General features: G+C 42.7%; 1 protein-coding gene across 1 annotated transcript; it reads left to right on the forward strand.

Annotated features, from left to right (window-relative positions):
• Positions 1–896: 896 nt before the first annotated feature.
• ARSH (arylsulfatase family member H) lies at positions 897–20,670 on the forward strand. The gene is made up of 10 exons (XM_019431193.2): positions 897–980; positions 2,706–2,855; positions 3,908–4,029; positions 4,781–4,906; positions 6,846–7,269; positions 8,462–8,598; positions 13,204–13,338; positions 16,165–16,327; positions 17,232–17,353; positions 19,740–20,670. The coding sequence occupies exons 1-10, from the start codon at positions 958–960 to the stop codon at positions 20,105–20,107; spliced, it is 1,770 nt and encodes a 589-aa protein (XP_019286738.2). The 5' UTR covers positions 897–957; the 3' UTR covers positions 20,108–20,670.
• The last annotated feature ends 4,083 nt before the right edge of the window (positions 20,671–24,753 follow it).

Below are 24,753 nucleotides of genomic sequence, written 5' to 3' on the forward strand. Positions count from 1 at the left end.
ATGGAGAGGCAGAGACCATCCAAATGGGACCTCTCCAATTCACTGGCCTTCGTGAAAGTGTTCAAAACTCTCTCACCGCAGCTCCTTCTCCCATAAAACAAAAGTGTCATTAACCCTTCAAGGCAAGCAGGGTGAAATATTTTAAGGAGCCAATGGGAACATGTGTGTGGAAATGCCTTGGGGATGAGGAAACCCTGTAAACTCTATGGTGGGGTCATTAACCACGATTATATATCATTTTCCTTGGGGGTGGCCCATCAGCCTACAAAACCTCACCCACCTGGAGCCATCTGAGGGTCTTTGGCGGGGGGGGGGTGGGGGGTGGACACAGGACTCTACCAGTCTTTGGACTCTTATAAAATCATCATAATTACAGTGGCTAAACGTGCCTTCTTAACCTCAATGAGTTTGGCCAATGCGGCCACGGGTTCACGGTGTTGATCACTGTGCTTTTTAAGGTAGGCATTGATTAGGCACCTTGGGCAGAAAAATGTTCTTTCCTTTTTTTTTAAAAAAAAAATGTGTATTTATTTTTGAGAGAGTGCGTGTGGGGAGAGGGGCAAAGAGAGAGGGAGACAGAGGATCGGAAGCAGGCTCTGTGCTAACTGCAGTGACCCCTACAAGGGGCTCAAACTCACAAATGGTGAGATCACGAGCTGAGCTGAAGCTGCACACTCAACCGACTGAGCCCCTGAGGTGCCCTGAAAAATGTCAGTCAGTGGGTTGATGACTTATTTGTTCTACTGACTCTGGAATGAAGGGTTTTTGTGGCCAGATCATCGTTTGTCGGGAGTCTGCCATGACAAGTGTCCAGGAATGACTGGGTCATGCATGGTGTTTCTCACATTCTCTATGGTCAAACGCGACTTGTTTCCAATTAGGTATAAAGAATCGAGGGGGTGACCGCGTTCACGGGTGGGCTCGTCTGCCCATGAGAGAGATATCGCTGTTGCAGCCATGATGTGGCCATTCCATAAGTGGTAAGTATGCGACCTCGCCAACTGTCACTGTCCTTTGTATCCAGACGGAAGGGTTCGATGTCCCAGTGTTGTTCACCCTGGCTGATGTTAGCTCTGCTTCGTCTGCTTGACATGTGATGAGGGTCATGAGGGGTGTGCCGGGGGCTATGGGTTGATGGCATCCTACAGGGTGGCTTTTCTGAGGAATGCCTACCTTAACGATGACAGCATGGAGATGGGGGTTGTAGAAGGGCCAAAGTCACAGATTGTTGTAGGGATTTTAAGGACGTCCATGGAGGAGCGAGGGGTGGGGGGTGGGCAGAGAGAGGAAGCCATGACAGAGTAGCAGAGCACCATTTGCTGAGGCTTGTCAATCATGGCCCAATGGGAGGCCGTTGGAATTCTCTAGGGAGCATAGCAACCAGCTTTGTATATTGATAGGGTCGCTGTGCTTGGCTGCATTTTGGTGCAGCCCAAGTGGCAAAACCGGGAAGGGCCAGGCAGGCCATTCAGGAGAGTCTTCGGATATCTGAGTGAGAGACACCATGATTGGTGTGCCATGATTGCTCTGAAAATGGATGGAGGCCAGTGGATTTAAGATATTCTTTTTTGAGGTAGAACGAACAGGAGGTAAAATGGGTCAGATGGAAACTCCGGGGTTGGGGAACCAGCTTCTTGCACCGGAGAATGGTCCTCATCTCAGCTTGTGGGGATTTTGGTCAAAGGCTGTTTGTGCTTTTCTGCCCATAGGGTACCATTCAGCAGTGACAAATGGGTGATTCTACGGCCTAACGCTCAGTAGGATATAGAAGTAGGTTACATTTCCCCTTTCGGGTGTCAAAAGGATTCCCGATGCTATTTTAAATATATATTTTAATATTTTAAAAAGGACAGGTCAACGTTGAGAAAAAAAAGCAAAAGGCTTGACTAGCTGGTGGCTAGCCTCTGATTTTCCATTTTGAGTTTTTATTTAAATCAATCAAACTATTAGGCCTTGCACTCATGGTTAATCGCTATTAAGTCTTTTTTTTTTAAGTTTTGTTTATTTATTTTGAGAGAGAGAGAGAGAGCATGAGTGAGTGTGGGGGAGAGGGGCAGAGAGAGAGAGAGAATCTGAAGCAGGCTCCATACTGTCAGCACTGAGCACAACGTGGGGCTCGATCCTGTGACCCTGGGATCGTGACCTGAGCCGAAATCAAGAGTGGGACTCCCAATAGACCGAGCCACCCCCGTGCTCCTGCACTGTTGGTCTTCTTTGAGGGTTTCCTATCACAAAACCCTGTGTAACATGATAAGAATTTAAATATCACCAGACATATAAAACTAATTTGAACGTGAGAGTATGTTAACACAAAACATGAGTTTTAGGATGCTTGGGTGGCTCTGTAGTTGAGCGTCCGACTTCGGCCCAGGTCACGATCTCGCGGTTCATGAGTTCGAGCCCCGTGTCGGGCTCTGTGCTGACGGCTCGGAGCCTGGAGCCTGCTTCGGATTCTGTGTCTCCCTCTCTCTCTGTCCCTCCCCCACTCACGCTCTGTCTGTCTCTCTGTCTCAAAAATAAATAAATGTTAAAAAAAAAAACCCACATGACTTTAAAACACAAAAGTTGTGGCCTCTGAGCAAGCCCACTCAGGTCCTTGATGTAGTTGGAATGGGTGAGGAGTCACGGTGTTTCATATTTTCAGTTGCCCGATAGGCAGACGCAGTTGACTGTCCTCTGTTTGTCACATCCCCAAACGCCTCCAGGACCTGCTGGCTGTCCGTGCACCTCTGGTGCCTGTTTGGGGGCCTGAGCTCAGCGCTGGTGACGAGGAATTCGAGGCCCAATATTGTGCTCCTGATGGCGGATGACCTTGGGGTGGGAGATGTCTGTTGCTACGGCAATAACACAGTGAGGTAAGGAGGCCGCCCGTCCCCAGATGGTGACGCCCTGGTCCCTCGACTGCTAGTTGCCCATCTGCTTTCTGTCTCTCAGGATTGGTTTCTTCTGGAAATTTCACATCTGTGGAGTCCTATCACCCATGACTGTCCCTACCACATATGACCGCGGTATAACGGATATAGCATCCCGTCCCAGGGCCACCATAACAGACAGCACATCCCGTGTGGCCGTCAACAGCACGCGTTGATATTATTTGTCCTTGCAACGTGGGTCATGGACCAGTCCTGTATTTTAAGCATGGTTTTGGTCTTCTTAAGGGCAATTTGGGGCCACACGAGCACTGTTCTCTAGTCACCTCCTCCAGTCGTGGTTACGACGGCAGATACTGTCCGGGATTCTTGTGACTGTCAACCAGGCGGTGACTCTCTCCACACAAAGTACTGGGAGGTACACACAGATCGTCCCCAACACCGACGCTGAGGCTCTTTGGGCGTATCTGAGACCCTCCCCGATCACACCGCTGTGCGGTTGTGTCAGTAGTACGTCATCAAGACTGGGGACGTGCTTTCGTCATGGGAGAGCCTATAGTCTACTGTTCTCCCGAAAGATTTTGGAGACCTTAAAACATCAGACGACCAAAGCGGGCAACAAGGGACCATCCAAAATGTCACAATTCGGTTATTTTTTTTAACTCACCTTTTCCTAGAAGAATTACAGTAAAATTTAATGTGATCCAAGTTACCCCTTCATTTTGGGAATATAATATAACCAAACGGGCTAAGTTTTGCATGGACAGGCCAATGCGCCCTGGGAGGTAATAGTTAAATTGTACGCGCACTTGTGCCTGGAGACATATTCTTGTAAACTCTGTTTTCGTGTTCCTTCTGGGCATCGATGCGTCCCAGCAGGTGGATGGATAGAAGGTTAAAGAGCGTGTGTTTTATAAGTTTTGGTGGGAACAGAGTCAGTGGGACTCACGCCAGAGTGGATGGCTTCGAATGTCCCGTGCTTTGCTGAGAACGCGAAACACAGGTGCTGAAGCATCCGTCTGTCTGTCCGCCCGCAGCACACCGAATATCGACCGCCTGGCGAGTGAGGGCGTGCGGCTCACCCAGCACCTGGCGGCTGCGTCCGTGTGCACCCCGAGTAGGACTGCCTTCCTGACCGGCCGGTACCCCGTCAGATCAGGTGCAGGAACTCAACAGTCTTGTCTTTCTCTCGTGCTTCCTTCTTATTTATTGTTCGTTCCTCCTCGTAAGGATTCTCGAGATCGGTCATTTATGGGATTAAGAATCTCCGTGCAAATGGGGGTCATGTTTTTATACCTGCAGAGTTTACACAGCCGAGGGTCTTGACAAGTGCCTCCCAGGCTGCCCCACTGTGCGCACCCAGTGGCCGGGTTTGGCGAGCAGTGTCCCAGCTCCTTGTCCAAGTTTTGGACTCAGCAAGAACATAGCCCACCTTTTATGATGGAGAAGTTCCCAATGTTTCTTACCCCTAACTTTCAGCAAAATAGTTTAGGAAAGGTGCCGGGCTGAAAATAAAGCCAAGACCGAGATTTTGAACAAAGGGATGTAGTGTCCACCCGTCTTCATAAGAGTAATAGTGGGGACCTTCATGAGATGTTTTCACCACTGAGATTGGCAGAAATCAAGGCTCTCGTTTTTTTTTAAAGCCTTTTTTTTTAAAGTTTATTTATTGATTTTGAAAGAGAGAGAGAGCAGGAGGGTCAGAGAGAGACGTCACCAGAGTCACATGCACAGTTACATTTGAACCTCGAACAATCAGTGGATAAATTTTCAGCACAGATACGCCCTGCGCAATGTTCGGGGCACATGTCTGTACTGAACAGTCCTGCACAGTTAACGTGAGATTCCGGGTTTCTCGTGTCACCACGCGGCCTGTGTACGTCAGCTGCTCTCTGCTTCTGTGAGTTTAGGGATGGCGTCTCCCTTCAACCTGAACCGCGTCCTTACCTGGCTTGGAGGCTCGGGCGGTCTGCCCACCAACGAAACCACGTTCGCCAAGCTGCTACAACATCGGGGCTATCGCACGGGACTCATAGGTACGGGCTGTGGACACATGGGGCTCAGCCCTCCCGGGGGACGTCCGCTGGGTGCACGCCAGCTGCCTTCTGGGTGGCAGGAGACACGCGGGGAAGGAGTCGGATGCACGATTACTCAGGACCTTTCCGGAGTCCAGAGCAGGGTATTGGGGGAGTCAGCGGCAGGAACGACAGCTTGTAGATTCCTATCCCTAAGAAGGGATATTCTGTGTGTGTGTTGGGGGGGAGATGCTAGTTTTATGACATCATTAGTAGCCGGGAAGTGAGTGCTTTCTTATTTATTTTTTTATTTGAAAGGTTATTTATTTATTTGGAGAAAGAGAGAGAGAGAGTTGGCGGGGGGGGAGGAACACACAAAGAGAGAGAGATTCCCAAGCAGGTTCCACGCTGTCTGCACCGGGTGCAACACAGGGCTCGAACTCACAAACTGTGAGATCATGACCTGAGCCGAAGGCAGGAGTCCGATGCTTAGCCCACTGGGCCACCCAGGCGCCTGAGTGAGTGCATTTTTAAATATGTCCTGTTCAACCAAAAGCACGAATGCTGACCAAGTTACTACGTTTGACCTTTGAACGATGAGGCTCTTACGGGCACCAACCCCCCCTCACAGCTGATAATCCACATACAGCTTCTAACTCCCCTCCCCTCCAATCCCCCGCACCAAACTTAACTACTAATAGGTTGCTATTGACCGGAAGCCTTACCGATAACACAAACAATTGATGAACACATATTTGTAAGTTATATATAGTATATATTGTGTTCTTACAACAGAGTAAGCTAAAGAGAAGATATTTCCAAGTTGTAGATAGTATATATTGTACTCTTACAACAAAGTGTATACTGTACTCTTACAACAAAGTATATACTGTACTCTTACAACAAAGTATATACTGTACTCTTACAACAAAGTATATACTGTACTCTTACAACAAAGTAAGGTAAAGACAAGAAATTGGGGCTAGGAAATGTGTTTATACGGGTTGTTTGATATCTTACGCCCTCTTGGGGAGACCCATGACACTGTGACAGCATCCCATCTAGTTTTTTTTCCGTGGAATTTCCATCCAGTGCATTTTTCCCCCACCAAGAGATGAGCCAACAAGATGCCGCCTGCTCCCTGTACCCAGTCTCTTCAGGCTTCTTCGAGGATCTCGGCTGCCCTCGCTTGAAGCAGTCAAATAAAAAAAAAGAATGACCCTGGTTCCCCCGTATGTGACCTGTAGCGCAACCATCCCTCAATGAACCCCAATGGGCACCGTGTGGACGGAGATCTTGTACGCCATCTTTCAGGAATATTCTAGGACACGGCCAAACCTGAGTTCCCATTCAGCTCTGTCGTTTTTAATTAACATGACCTGAGGCCTGTTAATACGAGGGTGAATGTCTCCCTGGCAGTAAGGGGTCTGGAGTGGGTTAAGTACAATCACGTGCGTAAATGAATGAGCATATGTGAGCCATGTAGTAGGTGCTCAATAAAAGGAATGGGGACCATCACCTGAGTCCTTTTCCTCGTGGCTCCCTTATGATCCTTACTCAGGGCTCTTGGACCAGATCTTTGTGTAGAATTCTGGTTCCCTTTCGGGGGCATGGAACAAAGGAGTCAGATAACAGCATGTGCGGGCAAACCTACAACGAGCAGCTCGGAGGAGGGCAGAAAACACCCAGCACATGCGATCTGGCTTTCCGGCTCCTTCCAGACCCCTGGGAAGGGTCTGATGGAGAGGGTGGCTGTGCTCTGCCCACTAATTGTTGCCTCTGCCCCCAGCAGGGACTCCCGTCCCGGCAGCACGCGGACGGTTTTCTGTGGCCCTGTTTTCGTGCGCAAGGGGCGGGTGGTAGGGACCGCTGCGGAGTTGGTGAGAAATACGGGAACCCATGCGTTCTGCAGACGGACGGGTGTTCCTGGCGCCCCGGTGACGCGGTGTGTCCCCTGCAGGCAAATGGCACCAGGGCCTGAGCTGCGCCTCTCGGAACGACCACTGTTACCACCCGCTCAACCACGGCTTCGACTACTTCTACGGGCTGCCCTTTGGGTTGCTCAGCGACTGCCAGGCGTCCAGGACCCCCGAGCTGCACCGCTGGCTGCGTATAAAGCTGTGGATGTCCACGGCGGTCCTCGGCCTCGTGCCCGTCCTGCTGCTCGTCCCCAAATACGCCCGCTGGTTCCCCGTGCCCTGGAAGGTCCTCCTGGCCCTGGGCCTGCTGGCCTTCCTCTTCTTCGTGGCCTGGTACTCCAGCTACGGGTTCACGAGACGGTGGAACTGTATCCTGATGAGAAATCATGACATCGTCCAGCAGCCCTTGCGCGAGGGGCGGGTAACCTCCCTCCTGCTCAAGGAGGCCCTCGCCTTTATCGACAGGTACGCGGCCCCTGCCGGCCGGACTTCCTGCTTGGGGCTCTGGTTTGCACGGCAGAGACGTTGGCTTTGTCTTGGGGACACGGGCCTGTGCGTGTGCGCACGTGTGTCTGTGACGTTTGCAACGGACCAGACTCTCTCCTTAGAATAAGATTGAGGGGCGCCCGGGCGGCTCAGTCGCGGGAGCCCCCCCGCCTTTGGCTCAGGTCATGATCTCACAGTCGATGGGTTTGTGCCCCACATCTGGTTCTGTACTGAGAGCACAGAGCCTGCTTGGGATTCTCTCTCTCTCTCTCTCTCTCTCTCTCTCTCTCTGCTCCTCCCCTGCTCTCTCTCTCTCTCTCTGAAACTAAACTTTAAAAATTAAAAAAATAATAATAATAAAATTGAGAGTTAAATTTCCTGCCAAGTTCAAACACCAAAATGGCCAAGAGCTATATTTCGCTCGCTCTTGTTCATGCAAAACTGCTTCGATACGGATTGGTGTCTAAATGGATTCGAGCTTTGGGACGGCTTCTGAATTTGCTTCTTCTCAGAAACAGCCTGGAAATGCCTCCCTGTCCGTGAAAGATGGGGCCGTGATTCAATTTCTAGATACGTCGTCTCAGGTTTTATATGTTCGGTACAAGCTCCCTTCTAGATGGGGAATGGGGGTCTAGATGGGAGACGAGATTAACCCCTGACAACGGAGCCTCCTTCACTCCTATGCCTGCATGACCCCCACGTTCGTTCTTTGCCGTAACACAGCGGTCAGAACGTAGTCACTCAGCCCAGCTTTCACTCAGCCCCAGGGCTGTACTGGGGAGAACGCACCCCGTGTCTATGCACTTCACCCTGTATAATGCCCGCTTGTAAGAGTATGTGAAGGGGCAATTTGAAATGGCTACATGTGACGTTAAAATGCAGAACACAACAAACAACATGGACTGGCATCCTCTCTTGCGACCTGTGATTCTCTGCCAGCAGCCTCATGGCTCAAAGTTAATGCCAAAGCTCCAGCCATCACGCCTATGTTCCAGACAGCAACTGGGGAGAAAGAGGAGGAGGACGAGGAGGGAGTGAAGAACTGTCAGAATACTCACTCGCACAACCTCCATCCACGGTTGCAAGACCTTTCCACCTGTGCAGCGTCATAGCCAAGTGAAGGAAACGCCTTTGTCTGTGCCGATAACTCAGTTAATGTTCCACCCGTTAGGTATAAACGCGGCCCCTTCCTCCTCTTCGTGTCTTTTCTGCACGTGCACACCCCACTGATCACCAAAGAGAAGTTTGTGGGGCACAGTAAATACGGGCTCTATGGAGACAACGTCGAAGAAATGGACTGGATGGTGGGTGAGTATTGACGAAGACGGGGTTTCTGGGAACGGGCGGGCCCTTGCATGTCTTGGGGCCGCCGAGAAGTGTTTGCTCCCGTGAACCGAATTCAAATCTGGCCGTAGGTGCAGCAGAATCAGTGAGTATTCCCCCAAGAAAACGGTCACGATGACGAATATGGGGTTTTCTGTCTGGAAAACAGAGACGAAATTAGTAAAGTTACTAAAGGATACTGTCCTTCCCCGTTATTTATAACCTGTTATTCTTATTAGTTATAAACTAATTCTTACTGGTTCATTTTACGAGAAGTGCTTAGAAATGTAGGAGGGAATTCTAAACCCAAGCCATTCCATTCAAAGCTATACGATCAATACACAGAATAAGACAAATGGAATGAAAGACAAGGAGGGTATTTTGATTTTTTTTGCATTTATTTATGTATTTATTTTATTTTTGAGACACAGAGAGAGACAGGGTGTGAGCAGGGGAAGGGCGGAGAGAGAGAGGGAGAGCCAGAATCGGAAGCAGGCTCCAGGCTCTGAGCTGTCAGCACAGAGCCTGACACGGGGCCCGAACTCATGAACCTTGAGATCATGATCTGAGCCAAAGTTGGATGCTTAACCACCTGAGCCACGCTGGCGCCCCTAGGGTATTGTACTTTTGAAACACAGTACAATTTTCTCCCCCTCTCCTTGAAGCTTGAAATCTATTCTGTGCAGACTGCCTACACTGATATTCACAGAGTTTGAAATGTGTTTTAAAATATATTCAAAGTTCCTTAAATACAAAAATGTTAGTCTTACATATAGAATATGTATATATTCATTTAATATCTATTAACATTTAATATTAATTTCTATTTAATATTTATTCCATATCTATTTATATTTAATACCTATTTCATATCTATTTAACTTAATATTGATTTAACTTAGTATTCATTAATTTAGTATCTATTCAATTTATATTTAATATCTATTAATTTTATACTTAATGTATTTAATATCTATTTAATATCTATTAATATTAAATTATATATTTAATATCTATTAAATATATAATATATATCTATTAATATATAATATATCCATTAATATTTATTTAATATCTATTAATATCTGTTACTCTTTAATAGCTGTTAATATTAATATCTATTTAATATCTATTAATATTTATTAATATTAATTTATATCGATATTTATTAATATTAATATCTATTAATTTATTAATATCTATTAATATCTATTTATTTAGTACCTATGAATATTAAATCAACTATGCAATTAACTTAAGTGTTCAATATCTAATATCTATTTAATAGTCATTATTTATGAATATCTATTTATTTAATATCTATTTAATATCTATCAATATTAATACATTTGATGTATTTAATATCTATGAATCAACAGTATATCATTATGTTAATAAAATCTATCCATGCAAGTCAAATATTAATGTGCATATATGTATGGATACATGATTTATATATGTCTCTGTGCATAGTACAATATATATATATATTTTAAATTTCCTGGCAGATGTACACAAACACTGAAACTTATTGAAAGTTGCTACAAGTAAAGCCAAGCTGTAGGCTGATAACTTAGTGTCATTGCAACATTGTGATTTATTTCCTTGAAGTGTTTTATCCTTCAGGATAATCTCCTTTGCAAACAAGGCACTTGTATCTTAAGTCCAAGACCAGTTTTACCCGAAGGGGCAGAGTTTGCCACTAACAGATAATTAAGTTTCTTCTGCCGTCTATGTTAACTCCGAGTTACAGGTTCCTTGTAAACGTTATCAATTGCATTTAGTTCCGGGGCTCATCCGATGTATGTGGGAGAAATGCCGAGTAAGCATTTCCCTGCAGGACACCTGCCAAATACATTGCTGTATTTTTCCCTTCAGGGATTAAAACAGATTTTTTTTTTAATGTTTATTTTTGAGAGAGACAGAGGGAGTGTGAGCGGGGGAGGGGCCGAGAGAGAGGGAGACACAGAATGGGAAGCAGGCTCCAGGCTCTGAGTTGTCAGACCCCTATGTGGGGCTCAAACCCACGCACGGTGAGATCATGACCTGAGCCAAAGTTGGATGCTTCACCGAGGGAGCCACCCAAGCACCCCTCCCTTCAAGGCTTTTGAAAAGCGCACCAAAAACAACGGCAGGTCAAAAACCAGAGAGGCGTCTTGTGTGTGTGTGTGTGTGTGTGTGTGTGTGTGTCTAGTTGGCAATATGATGATACAACTTAAGATCATTTCGTAAGTTATTAACTTTCTCAAGAAGCCATAACAATGTTACAGAGTGACATAGAGAGTGAATGTCCTAAAATGTCCAGGGTTCGGGAACATTTTAGACTCTGTATTCAAGCAAACTTGACCTTAAAAAAATATTTCAGACGGTGTATTTTTGCAGTCTTTCCTCATATTTTGTCTTATATTTATGATTATGCTGTTGCCATTTGCACATACATATGGACACAGACATCTCTACGTTTTACACCTTGCATACACATAGGCTTACATGGATACAGTTCCAAAAAATAGCAGCATTCGCATCGGTGTCATTTACTTTGTATGCTAAACACGAGAGCCAGCTGCAGGGCTTTCAGGGGCGCCTGGGTGGCTCAGTCGGTGAAGCATCCGACTTCGGCTCAGGTCATGATCTCGTGGTCCGTGAGTTCAAGCCCGCGTCGGGCTCTGTGCCGACAGCTCAGAGCCTGGAGCCTGTTTCAGATTCTGTGTCTCCCTCTCTGTGACCCTCCCCCGTTCATGCTCTGTCTCTCTCTGTCTCAAAAATAAATAAACGTTAAAAAAAATTAAAAACAATAAACAAAATCAGGGCTTTCAAATATATTGATTTCTAGCTACAAGGTTTCTATAAAAAAAAAAAAAAGGCCAATGTGGCTTCAGAAACAAACCGCTTTTCAACAACGAAACAGAAAGGTTAACGAGTTTATGCTTCAAGGAGTTTTCTTTGCAGTTAGCCACGTTGTCTTTACATGTTTGAGTAGAACAGGAATGTGGCCGGGGAAGGGGCTCCTGTGTGACCCACAGAAGCCCAGGGCTGATGTCCAGCTGGGATCACAAATTAAGTCAACATCCTGTGGAGTGTGGCTTTCCATCTGTTTGTTTCAAACACTCGTTTGTCTTAAGAGAGTGTCCACACTTAACACACAATGTTTGCTGAGTCTGGGAAGATGTTAATTGTTGTCGGAGGCTTAGGACCTGCGGGTCGGGTGCCACCTTCAGAGAGCCGTGGGGACAGTACATCCTGGTGGGGGGTGGGGGGACAGTGCTGCTCTCTGGCACAAGGGTACGACTTTGCTTATTTATTCCTGCAAATGTCAGTGTTTCATCTGTTATCTCTTTTGTATTAGTGATTGTAAGGCTCTTCTAACTGCCAGACTTCATATTTACTGCCTATTAAAACTTTTGTCTTGGCTGTTTGATCTTTGAGCGATGATAGTATTCATATGTTCTCATACACTCTATGTGTATACGTAATGTATTTATAGAATATAATGTGTGTGCTATCATTACATAATTTCTAAAATAAATATATTTTCCTGTATATTATATATTACATATATTTCTTAAGGTATTATATAGCATACTTCTTATATTACATGTTTTATTTGATATATCATATATTATACTTAATATATGTTATATAAAATCATTTATTGTGTACTAAATGATATATTAAATGTATATAAAATTGCACAGTACAGAAAACATTATCCATCAATATTACATAAATAACTAATATATAATACTATCATATAATATATAGTTATCAAACATTATACAATATTTTAATATATATGTTACTTACATTATATATTATATACATTGTATAGTTACTAATATATCATTATATAAAATATTATATGCTTAATATAACATTTTAATATATTTTAAATCATAACTTTTATAGCTATACATATTTCCTCATATTTATATATCATATATTATATACCATTGGATGAACTTTATAATATAAAAAGCATATAGGATTATAATACATAAATTATATTTTCATATATTTACATACAGATAATACGTTTATCGTATAGTATATATTGTGGATTACAATTTATTATAATTTAAAATATTATGATATCTGAAGCATCTTTTATATTTATTAAATATATTTATTATTATATTATAAGTTATTATATAATATATATTATAATATATATTATACATATAATAATAAGTTATTATTATATAATAAGTTATTCCTATTATAAATTTACTATTTATTATATATTTATATGGAATATATATTTATATACATATATAACATATTACATATAATGTCAAGTATATGTAATAAGTAATTATAAATATATAAAGCCCAATTTTATGTTACATGCTACTTAGCATATATATTCTATGCTATATAGCATATATTTATGTATCCACTCTTAGTATCCTTACATATGCTACCCATGTACTAGAGTATATAACAGTGATTTATTATATATTATTACAACCTATACAATAAAATAACCCTTAGTTACACTGTTACGCTAACAAGTGCCTGATAATAAGCACCTCATGGAGATGACCGTGGTCACACTGAAAGTTGAGAGCTTCCTGTCCGCACCTGCACCAGGTAGGATCCTGGAGGCCCTGGACCGGGAGCGCCTGTCCAATCACACGCTGGTGTACTTCACGTCGGACAACGGGGGTCGCCTGGAGGTGCAGGAAGGCGGGGCCCAGCTGGGCGGCTCCAACGGCGTCTACAAAGGTGATGTGCGGAGAATCCGCATGTTTTAGTTTAATGCCCGAGTAGCGTCTACTTAGCTTTGCATGCACGCGTGTTCATTTGCGAACTCGGTTTGGAGATCTTTGTGTGAGTTATACTCTCATGTGAAACTAGATGGGAAAAGATGCAAGTTTGGGGGCTATTTCTGGGAATTTAAGACAGAAGTGCCTGAAGTAAGGAAAGCCTCTTGAGTGGAAATGCACAGGGCCTCTGTGACTATGGAAAGCTGGTCTCTCAGGCTTGCGGTCTAGGCATTTGGAGCTTGATGACTGTGGGATGGGGCGACCTGGACCCTGTAGGGCATTGAATAGTGTCTCTAGTTCCCACGCAGCACATGCCAGGGACCCTTAACACTCCTCTCCCCAGCAAAATAGTGACAACCAAACGCGTCTCCAGACATTACCCAGTGTCCTCCAGGGCCAAAGTCCTCTCTAGCTGAGAATGACTTACTCTAGAATAATACTCACTTGAGTACCTAAATTCAGGTCTTAATGAGATAAAATTGATCATGTTATCAGTAGGCTTCAAACACTGTGAAACAAAGAGGAAAGGAATTAATGATCTAGCACGGGGGCCTTCCTCCTCATTGAGGGAGTTCTTTTGCCTGTCTTTGATGTGTGCCATGCTGGGTTATTCAGTAGCTCTCCTGAGCCTGCCCTTACAGATCTGCAAAGCGGGGCCAACAAAAAGAAGAGTCTTGGTGTTTGCTACTCCTCTCCTACCACTCTGAACCCCAATCAAAACAAAGTGAAAGCGTGTCCAAGTTGTCATCATTACAAAAATCAGAGCTTTAGGATTTCCTTGTACTTTATGAAACAATTTAGGATAGATAGGTAGATGATTGATAGATATATGGAGAGATACATGGATGGATGGATGGATGGATGGATGGATAGATAGATAGATGTTGGATGGATGGATGGATAGATGGATGGATGAATGGATGGATAGACAGATAGACATTTATGATGGATGGATAGATGGATGGATGGATGGATGGATGGATGAATGTATGGTTGGATGCATGGATAGATAGATAGATAGATAGATAGATAGATAGATGTTGGATGGATGGATGGATGGATGGATGGATGGATGGTTGGATGCATGGATAGATAGATAGATAGATGTTGGATTGATGGATGGATGGATGGATAGATAGATGTTGGATCGATGGATGGATGGATAGATGGATGGATGGATAGATGGATGGATGAATGGATGGATAGACAGACAGACAGATATGATGGATGGATGGATGGATGGATGGATGGATGGATGGATGGATGAATGGATGGATGGTTGGATGGATTGATGGTTGGATAGATAGATAGATAGATAGATAGATAGATAGATAGATGGTTGGATGGATGGTTGGATGCATGGATAGATAGATAGATGTTGGATGGATGGTTGGATGCATGGATAGATAGATAGATGTTGGATGGATGGATGGATGGATGGATGGATAGATGGATGGATGAATGGATGGATAGACAGACAGACAGATATGATGGATGGATGGATGGATGGATGGATGGATGGATGGATGGATGATTGGATGCATGGATAGATAGATAGATAGATAGATAGATAGATAGATAGATAGATGTTGGATGGATGGATGGATGGTTGGATGGATTGATGGTTGAATGCATGGATAGATAGATAGATAGATAGACAAGATATATGGGTAGATGATACATTGACAGATCAATAGATTGATCAGTCGGTTGATTGATAGATATTAGATAGAAGATAGATAGGACAGATACATTATACATTGTAACTGACAACAAGTGACCTCCTAAAAGTATCCACCTTTTCTGGCAGGTCATGTTAACTTGCTGTAGGCATACTGTTAATTAGCATAGACTAAATTGGTGACAATCCTAGGGAAAAAGTTATGTAGTAAAAGTAAGTCACTCTATATGTGCCATCAAGTGAGATGTCACTATTAAATTATATTCACATTGCTTGTGTGTGTGTGTGTGGGGGGGGTTGTGTGTGCACAAGACCATCACTCTGAAAAGTACCTTCTGATACCTCTGAAAGAGACATGGCTGAATTGTTGTCGAGCAGTTTTACCTTCGGAACCAGTGTCCGGCTCACCAGGAGGGGCTGAGTCCATTTGGCACACAAATTTGGGTGTCTTGGGCAGACAATTAATTTTGTTGTAGCTGCCTTACACAGTTGCCGGCCATTAAATATGACCATGTATGTGTCAAGGTGGGTTTATGTTTGCTTTTTTTGTTCATTGTTTATCCATATATAAAACAAACATAAATTCAGTTCAGAGAACTGGTTAAGTTTTCCATAAAGAATGGTGCTGTAGACTGGGGGTGGGGGTGGGGGTTTTGAACACTGACAAGACCAGTATCTTGGACCCTAAATGTTTTCCCATTTAATGTTTTCCCCAATTCTACATAGAGAGACACTGTCTTGTGTTTTCTTTGTAATTTGTACCGTCAGAGTAACATACATGGAAAAGGTGTTCCATGAATGTTTCATGTTTGTTCTACTTTGGAAGAATTTCCTTTCACCCAGCCCAGAGAACCTCATTTTTTTTCTCTTAAAGCTTACAGAATGTTCTCTTTTCTCATAGTATTGAAACTCCATGGCAATCATTGTCATCACAAAATAATAGCACTGTATTAGATCAGCACTTGCTTCACAAGTGGAGTTTCAACTGCTTGGAAACAAGAATTTGGCAAGTGACAGAAAACATTCCATCTAGACGTAATTTCCAACTGAGTGGAGAAATATGATCGACTTGAATTCACCCTTGGCTTTCATCTTTGGTTTTAGGTGGCAAAGGAATGGGCGGATGGGAGGGGGGCATTCGTGTCCCAGGAATATTCCGGTGGCCGACGGTCCTGGAGGCTGGGAAAGTGATTGACGAACCAACAAGCCTAATGGACATTTATCCGACACTGTCTTATGTAGGTGGAGGGATATTGCCCCAGGACAGGTATGGAAACGGTATTTGCGCCTAACCTTGGCAGATATATTTGACAGGCACTTGGATGTGTTAGAAAATGTTCTATGTGTATGTGTGGTATATCACTTAATTTTCAATATTCCGTTAAGATGGGCAGACATCTTTCTCCCCTTAGTGGGTGGTGGGTGGATGGATGTTTCCCGATTAGGACACGTTCTACTTTGTCTCTCCTACACGTATGCAGACACAGGCTTGGCTGTCCTCATGGGTGGGGTGGACTCTCATTCACTTTTATATCCACCACATCGTCCAGAACATTAAGCAGATATTTATTAGGTGAATGACTGAATACAAGTGCATTTGTGTCAACGTATGAATGAGGCTGTACTTATCTATGGGCTTTAAGATGAAGAGACGTGGTCCATGCTCTAGTGGTTTAATTCCGTGTGTGGGGACTGGTATCTGCTCATCTGAGGGGGGGATGCTCTTGAATCAAATGAGTGTCAGGAGCTCAATTTTCTAATCCATGACGCTCATTCATACTGTCTTCCAAGTATCAGAATAGTATCTCCAGCCACTCACCTCTCCCACTGTCTTGGAAACTGTGTGACATTTCCTCCTTTTTCTTTTGTGGTTGTTGTTGTTACTGGTATATAATGGGTGAAGATGTGTAGTGAAGCTTAAAGTCCTTTCTTCTTCTTCTTCTTCTTCTTCTTCTTCTTCTTCTTCTTCTTCTTCTCCATCTCCTTCTTCTCCTCCTCCACCTTCTCCTTCTTCTTCTTCGTCTTTCTCTTCATCTTTGTCCTTCCCCTCCTCCTTCCCTTCCTCTCCTTCTCCTTCCCCTTCTCCTTCCCCTTCTCTTCCTCTTGTCTTAAGATGTGTGACAAAACCGTGCCCCTCTCACCGCATTCTGCATTTCTCCTTCTCTCCAAAGAGTGATTGATGGCCGGAATCTAATGCCCTTGCTGGAAGGCAGGGTATCCCACTCGGACCATGAGTTCCTCTTCCACTACTGTGGGGTCTACCTGCACACAGCCAGGTGGCATCAGAAGGACTGTAAGTATGGAGATGGCAGGAGTGTGGGGACACAATAACACAGCCCCGTTTCCTTTCCCTCTTGGGGGAAGTTGTACCATGTACAAACAGCACCCAGCTGTTTGAGGTTCTTTTTCCTTGGGGAAGTTAATTATAAGCGGCCATTGTACTGCGGTAGGATTTTACAGGTGTATGTAAACTCATGTGCACGAATATGCCAGAGACAGAGAGAGAATATGAATGCTCACAACTAAGGACAGTGAAGTAATTAGCAACAAGGAGTAAGCTCTGCAGTGTAAGCCACACGACTGTCCTGTCCCCCTCCAATGAACTGTCTCTGCCTTACATTCATGCTAGATGATTCATGAAAACAAATGTAAATTAACAAAAGATACTCATTTCCTTACATCTGTAGGAAAAGCTCTATCAAAGGCAGTTGGATAAAGTTCCAGAATCCTTACGTGATGGGAATTAACTTAATCTGCAGAAAAGAAAAAAATTTTCTCCCACGAGACCTATCACTTGTGGTGTGATCCATTCTTCATGTCAGTGTGGACTAATCGCACACATAAAACAAGAACAAACTGACAAAAACCTCTTTCTTCTAGCTTCTCTATACTTAGGGACATGTTCAATGGTGAGTAACGAAAGAAAAACAGCCCCTCCCCGCCAACAGCAAAACTTCCTAAACTTAATGATGGAGGGTTAAACAAATAGAATTTTACTTATATTTTCATAATCAAGATTTCAGAAGTTGGAAGCACAGAGGTGGTACAATGTTCAACACCATCTGGGGGAAGGGTAAAGTCAGGTGATTGATTAGGAAAGCATATCTTTTCTGTAAAACCTCACTCACAGACTTCTATGAAAGTTTCATTGACCGGACGCTGAGAAATGCTTATGATGTTTTCTGTCTAAAATCGATCTCTGGAAATAGAACTGCCAACCACTGATACAGGAAGAAAGAAAGGAAAGAATGAAAGATAAAAGAAAGAAAGACAGACAGATGGAGAAGGAATAGAACAAAGAATGTTTGACCTTGCCAGATGACCTTTGTCAATTTCAGAACAGTTGGTTGAGAGTCCAGCTCTTGATTTTGGCACAGGTCATGATCTCTGGGTTGTGGGATCAAGCCCCACATCAGGCTCTGCACTGAGCATGGAGCCTGTTTGAGATTTCCTCTCTCCCTCTACCCCTCCCCCCACTCATGTTCTTGCTCTTTCTCAAATAAAAAGAGGAGAAAGAAAAGAAAAGAAAAGAAAAGAAAAGAAAAGAAAAGAGCAAAGAAAAAAGAAAAGAGAAAAGAAAAGAAAAGAAAAGAGAAAAGAAAAAAGAAAAGAAAAGAAAAGAAGAGAAGAGAAGAGAGAAGAGAAGAGAAGAGAAGAGAAGAGAAGAGAAGAGAAAAGATAAGAAAAGAGAAAAGAAAAGAAAAGAAAAGAAAAGAGAGGTACCTGGGTTGTTCAGTCAATTAAGCATCCAACTTCCTCTCAGGTCATGATCTTGTTGTCCATGAGTTCAAGCCCCGCATCAGGCTCTGTGCTGATAGCTCAGATACTGGATCCTGCTTCGGATTCTGTGTCTCCCTCTCTCTCTGCTCCTCCCCTGCTCACGCTCTGTCTCTCTCACTCTCAAAACTGAATAAATGTTAAACAAATTTTTTAAATAAAAAAGACAAGAATAAAAGAAAAGAAAAGAAAAGACAAGACAAGACAAGACAAGACAAGACAAGACAAGAAAAGAGAGGTACCTGGGTTGTTCAGTCAATTAAGCATCCAACTTCCGCTCAGGTCATGATCTCGTGGTCCATGAGTTCAAGCCCCGCATCAGGCTCTGTGCTGATAGCTCAGATACTGGATCCTGCTTCGGATTCTGTGTCTCCCTCTCTCTCTGCTCCTCCCCTGCTCACGCTCTGTCTCTCTCACTCTCAAAACTGAATAAATGTTAAACAAATTTTTTAAATAAAAAAAGACAAGAATAAAAGAAAAGAAAAGAAAAGAAAAGAAAAGACAAGACAAGACAAGAGGAAAGGAAAGACAAGACAAGACAAGACAAGACCAGACAAGACAAGACAAGACAAAACAAGACAAGAAAAAAGAAAAGGAAACTTTCCATTTTGCCTATGGCAAGTCAGAGCAAAGTAGTGATCAGACTCACAACTTCTGGAATTATAGCAGCCATCCAGGTAATAACTATTATTTCCACATGCCCTTGTGATAAGGTAAAAAGTTTTCAAACTTGCAGCAAAGTTATGTGTTGTTCTCACAGTTGAGGAAATGCTACAATTGCTAAGTAACTCTGTGCACAGGATGATTGATTTTTGGCGAAAGCATTTGAGAAATAGGTTTCCATGGAACGAGTCCTAAAATGATAACAACTGTGGCACTTTCAACGGAACTCTGTTTTCCAGGTGCAACGGTGTGGAAGGTCCATTACGTGACTCCCAAATTCTCCCCCGACGGAGCTGATGCCTGCTATGGAAGTGGAATATGTTCATGTTCTGGAGATGTCACCTACCATGATCCTCCACTGCTCTTTGACATCTCAAGAGACCCTTCTGAGGCCCGGCCTCTTAGCCCTGACAATGAAGCCTTATTTGGCTCAGTGGTCAAGAAAATCGAGGCGGCCATAAAAGAGCATCGCCGGACTCTCACACCTGTCCCACAGCAGTTCTCTGTGTTCAACACCATTTGGAAACCGTGGCTGCAGCCCTGCTGTGGGACTTTCCCTTTTTGTGGCTGTGACAAAGAAGATGACATCCTCTCTACGGCTTGGTGAGCAGCAAGGGGCCACTTGTTACCAACCACCAACACACTGTTACAGACTTCATGGAAGCAGCTCTCAGCTGATTCCTCCCTTCCTTGTGGGATGAATAATTATGCCCTCCGCCATTTTTTTTAACCCTCAGACTTCAGTTCTTTCTTCAAGTCACATCCGGGAGCTCGACGAAGCAAAAATGGATCTGGACACCAGCGCCCCCGGAGTAGAGAACTTGTGTCATATCTTTATATAATTGTGTCATTGTTCAAGCAGAAAGGTAGAGCTAGGAAACCTTCTGCAGATTCTTATGGATCCGTGGCGCTTAGGAGATGGTGAGAAATGGTAGGACGGATGGCATCCTTTTTACGTAGTTGTGGTAGAAACTTCTACTTGGGGATCTTAAGTCCAGATGACTTATTTTTGCAATCAGTCATTTCGTTTCAGCCTGAAGCAGATGGTGTTCATGATAGTGGAAGTGGTCCCACACTACTTTTCAATTCTTGACTTCCGGTCTTTTCTTCTTCTCTTCCTGCTTACAAAATAAATGCCCGCCTACAGGTGTTGGTTCTGATTCCTGGCAACTTTTGATTACAGAGGATGTGTTGTGTCTTGGTGTGTTCCTGTGTGAATTGGGGGGAAACCAGTGTCTATCGCATGGAGTGGCTGTGAACATCGCATGCATTAATTCACCTGAAATCACCTTCTGTACAGTGAGCACTAAATCGGTGTTATTGTTATGAATGTTGTAATTGTTGTCAACTGCAATTCATCATGTTCCCTAAAGTACAGAATAGGAAGAGTAGAGAAGAGGCCATATGTAAAATGGAAAAAAAAATGGATGGAAAAGTTTTTAATTGATGAAAGGTATTCAGGCATCACATGCAGAGAACAATTCTAAACAGGATAAACAAAAATAAATTCACACCTTGAAGAATCATGAGAAAACTGCAGATTACAAAGGACCAAGAAAAGATCTGTAAATCAATCAGATTTCCTGTAAAATACAAAGTATTCAAACAAAACTAGATTTGCTAATGGCCCCAAGGGAAGCTATAAGAGAACAGAATAATCTCCTCAAAGTATTATTTGAAAATGATGCTGAAAGTTTTAAAACACCAACAGCCAATATTATGGATTTTTTTATCCCTTTATTTAACTCGGTTTTCCTGTATTTTGAAGCTCTCTGGTACTAGAAGCCTTTAAAAACAATTGTTTTCCTGATTAATCGAATCTTTGACCAATAGGCAAATTACCTCCTCACATCTGGTAATGCTCTGTATCTTGAAGTCCAGTTAAGCTGAAATAAACATAGCTTTAATGTTAAAACTTAATTACATTAAAAATTGTTTAGTATTTAAATGATGTACTTTTCCTCATCAGTTTAACCAATGTGTGGCTTTATATTTAAAGTGCTTCTCGGGGCGCCTGGGTGCCTCAGTCAGTTAGGTGTCTTACTTCAGCTCAGGTCATGATCTCACGGTGTGTGAGTTTGAGCACCACGTCGGGCTCTGTGCTGACAGCTCAGAGCCTGGAGCCTGCTTCCAATTCTGTGTCTCCCTCTCTCTCTGCCCCTCCCCTGCTCATGCTCTCTCTCTCTCTCTCTCTCTCTCAAAATAAAACAAACATTAAAAAATTAAAAACTTAAAATAAAGTGCTTCTCATTGTGTGTCAACTAATCCCAAATAAAAAAATTAATTAATTAAGAAAATAAAGTGCCTCTCTTTTAAACATCATATAATTGGGTCTTGCTTTTTTTTTTAAATCCATTTTGATAATCTCTGGTATTAATTGGAATGTTTTGTCCATTAACATTTAGTGTAATTATTGATATGCTTGGGTTTGCATCTTCCAATTCTGTTTGTGCCATCTGTTGCTACACTTCTGTCTTTTTTGGGTTACTCGATTATTTTATTTTCTTTTAGAATATTCTTTTGAGGTGCCTGGGTGGCTCAGTCGGTTGAGCATCCAACTTTGGCTCAGGTCATGATCTCACAGTTCGTGAGTTCGAGCTCGGTGAGCTGTGCTGACAGCTCAAAGCCTGGAGCCTGCTTCGGAATCTGTGTCTCCCTCTCTCTCTGCCCCTCCCCTGCTCTCTCTCTCTCTCTCTCAAAAATAAAGAAACATTAAAAAATTAGAATATTCTTTTATCTTTGGTCTTTCTTATATTCCTCTTTTGCATTTTTTAGTGAAGGATCTAGAAATTCTAATATATGTGTTGAGCTTATGGTCTAATGAGAGTTAATCTCATCACTTCCCATAAAATGGAGAAACTTTGCTACTCCATATATCTATTTGCCAGCACTCCATCATTCTTTATGCTCTGGGTGTTGTATTACAACTATGTGTATGATGTAGCCCCCAGTAGTGTAATTATTTGCTTTAAACCCAACGTATATTTTAAAGAAATCAAGAGAAAAAAGTAGTCTTCTTTGCTTAGCTCAATATTGACTATTTCTCATGTTCTTTGTCTCTTTCTGGGGACTTGTGTTTTCATTAGGCATCATTACCCTTCAGACTAAAGATATTTTTTTAGTATTTTTTTTTTTTGTAGTGTAGGTCTTTAGATGTTGGGTTCTCTTAGCTTTAACTTTTTCCTTAAGGTCCATCTAAAACTGTTATTTCATTTTGATTTTTGACAGGTATTTTCACAGGTTCCAGATTTATCTGTTGATTTTTATTTTATTTTAGCCCTTTAAATACATCAATCCCCATGTCTCCTTTTTTTCACAAGCATGTGACAGTCATTTGAATTGATGTTCCTTTGGATCTCATGTATCATTTTTCTCAGGCTGCTTTCAAGATTTTCCTTCTACATTTGGCTTTTAGCATTTTGTTTATGATGTGCCTAGACATGTTTTTCTTCATATTTATCCTATGTCAGTTCTCCTGAGCTTCCTGAATCTGTAAATTGTTTGTCTTTCAAAACATTTTGAGTATTTTCTAATTTATTCAAATAATGCTTCCACCTTTTTCTCTCTCCTTCTCTCTGGTGACTCCAAATTAGACTTTTTTGAGATTGTTCTGTAAGACTTCCTTTACAGTTTTTTCTTTCTGATCTGAAAATTGGATAATTTCTGCTGATATGTTTTCAAATTATTGACTGTCTCCCCCTTGTGCTCTATTTAGTTTTTAGGCATTTTCAGTATAGAAGTTGTATAGCTTGATTCTAGAGTTTACATTTAGTTCATTACATTTAGACTTACCAACCTTGTTTTTGTTATGAACGTATTTTTCGTTACGTCATTAGGCATAAAGATAACAGTTGCTTTAAGGCCTTTAAAACCAAGGACTTTAAAACCAAGATGGATGGTTTTAAACCAACCATCTTTAAACCATCCATCTTTAAAACCAAGATGGTTTTAACCAACTTGGGGTTGATTTCTGTTGATATTTTTGTTTCTTTTATTCTTGGGAGTGGCTCACGTCCTCCTGACTGTAGGTAGACTGAGTGATTCGGGATTCTATCTTGGACATTGTGAGTGGTAAAGTGAGGATTCTGGTGTCTCTTATATTCATTGAAAGAGTGTTGATGTTTTTGTTTTCTCAGGGAATTAACGTGTTTGGGCTCAAATCAAGAGCTCGGGCTACTAGGTAACGGCTCAGCTGCCAGTCTTTTCCCCATGTTTTCTCTTTAACTGGGCATTTTGTGTTTGCTCTGGATGTGTGTGGTTCTGACATCAGACACAGATCTGGGCAGCACTCATATGCAGTGTTTACGGAGATCCCATTCAAGCCCTTTCTTTTCTTTCTGTCATGTTCACCTTCCTTTACATGCATTTTGGATATTTTGGGCTCTAGCCTCCAATCCTACCCGAGCTTTAGCTGCCCCTGGTACTCTCAGATTAGAAGTTTTGAAACCTGGGAAACCTCACCCTTTGATGGTCCCTCCTTCCACATGTTGACTCTCATCCTGAACCCGCCTTGCTGTGTTCACTCTCCAGATCCTTCACTACTTAATGTGTTGGGTTTGGGTTTTTTTTTTTTGCATTTAGAATAGAGATTATAGCTGTGATCTCTGGGAAGACAGGTCTGTCAGGAGCTAGTTCATGCGTTCTTGACGTAGAAGTCAGAGCAATGGTTTTGAGTCAATGGTTTTGGGGATCAGACATTGCAATAATTCAGTTCAACCATCTTCAGGGACACGATTATGCTTTTGTGACTCAGTTTCATGGGTGAATCCTGGATATTTTAAGTGTCTATGAGCTAATAAGAGTACATAGGTTCTTTCTCCTAAGGATATTTGCACAAGTGGAACAAGAGTATTATTTCTTGCTTAAGAGAAGTGAGTTCACAAACCTTACTGAGTAAACTGAGCCCCAAGGCCAAACTCATCCCATCTCTGAGGACAGTCACCTGCTGGCATCCTTGTAATCTCACCAAAAAATTTAGGTATTCATCCCTCCTCACTAAAGGTTAATAATAGGCATCATGAATTGATTTATGATGTAAATCTCACACAACTACTATTACCATTAAAGTGACCACAGGAATTTCGCATTCATCGAGTATGGGATTTTACCTCTTGGACTCACAGAGTTACTTAGAATCATCACTGTGTTTTAGGGAAGAATACATAATTGTTTCTTTATCATAGAATTATCTCCATGTCCCCAGTAATTAGGAAGGTATCTTTTTCTTCTGTAGCCTCGTGGTGATTTTCTGGG

Source organism: Panthera pardus, unplaced genomic scaffold, assembly GCF_024362965.1.
Source record: "Panthera pardus isolate Hobbes unplaced genomic scaffold, ASM2436296v1 HiC_scaffold_27, whole genome shotgun sequence".
NCBI classification, from domain to species: Eukaryota; Metazoa; Chordata; class Mammalia; order Carnivora; family Felidae; genus Panthera; species Panthera pardus.

Bases quoted from the DNA above. Each gene is read 5' to 3' on its own strand.
- ARSH (XM_019431193.2), top strand. From the start codon at position 958: ATGATGTGGCCATTCCATAAGTG. The intron at 13,339-16,164 runs GTGATGTGCGGA...CTTTGGTTTTAG, and splicing joins CTCCAACGGCGTCTACAAAG to GTGGCAAAGGAATGGGCGGA. The intron at 17,354-19,739 runs GTAAGTATGGAG...TCTGTTTTCCAG, and splicing joins CAGGTGGCATCAGAAGGACT to GTGCAACGGTGTGGAAGGTC.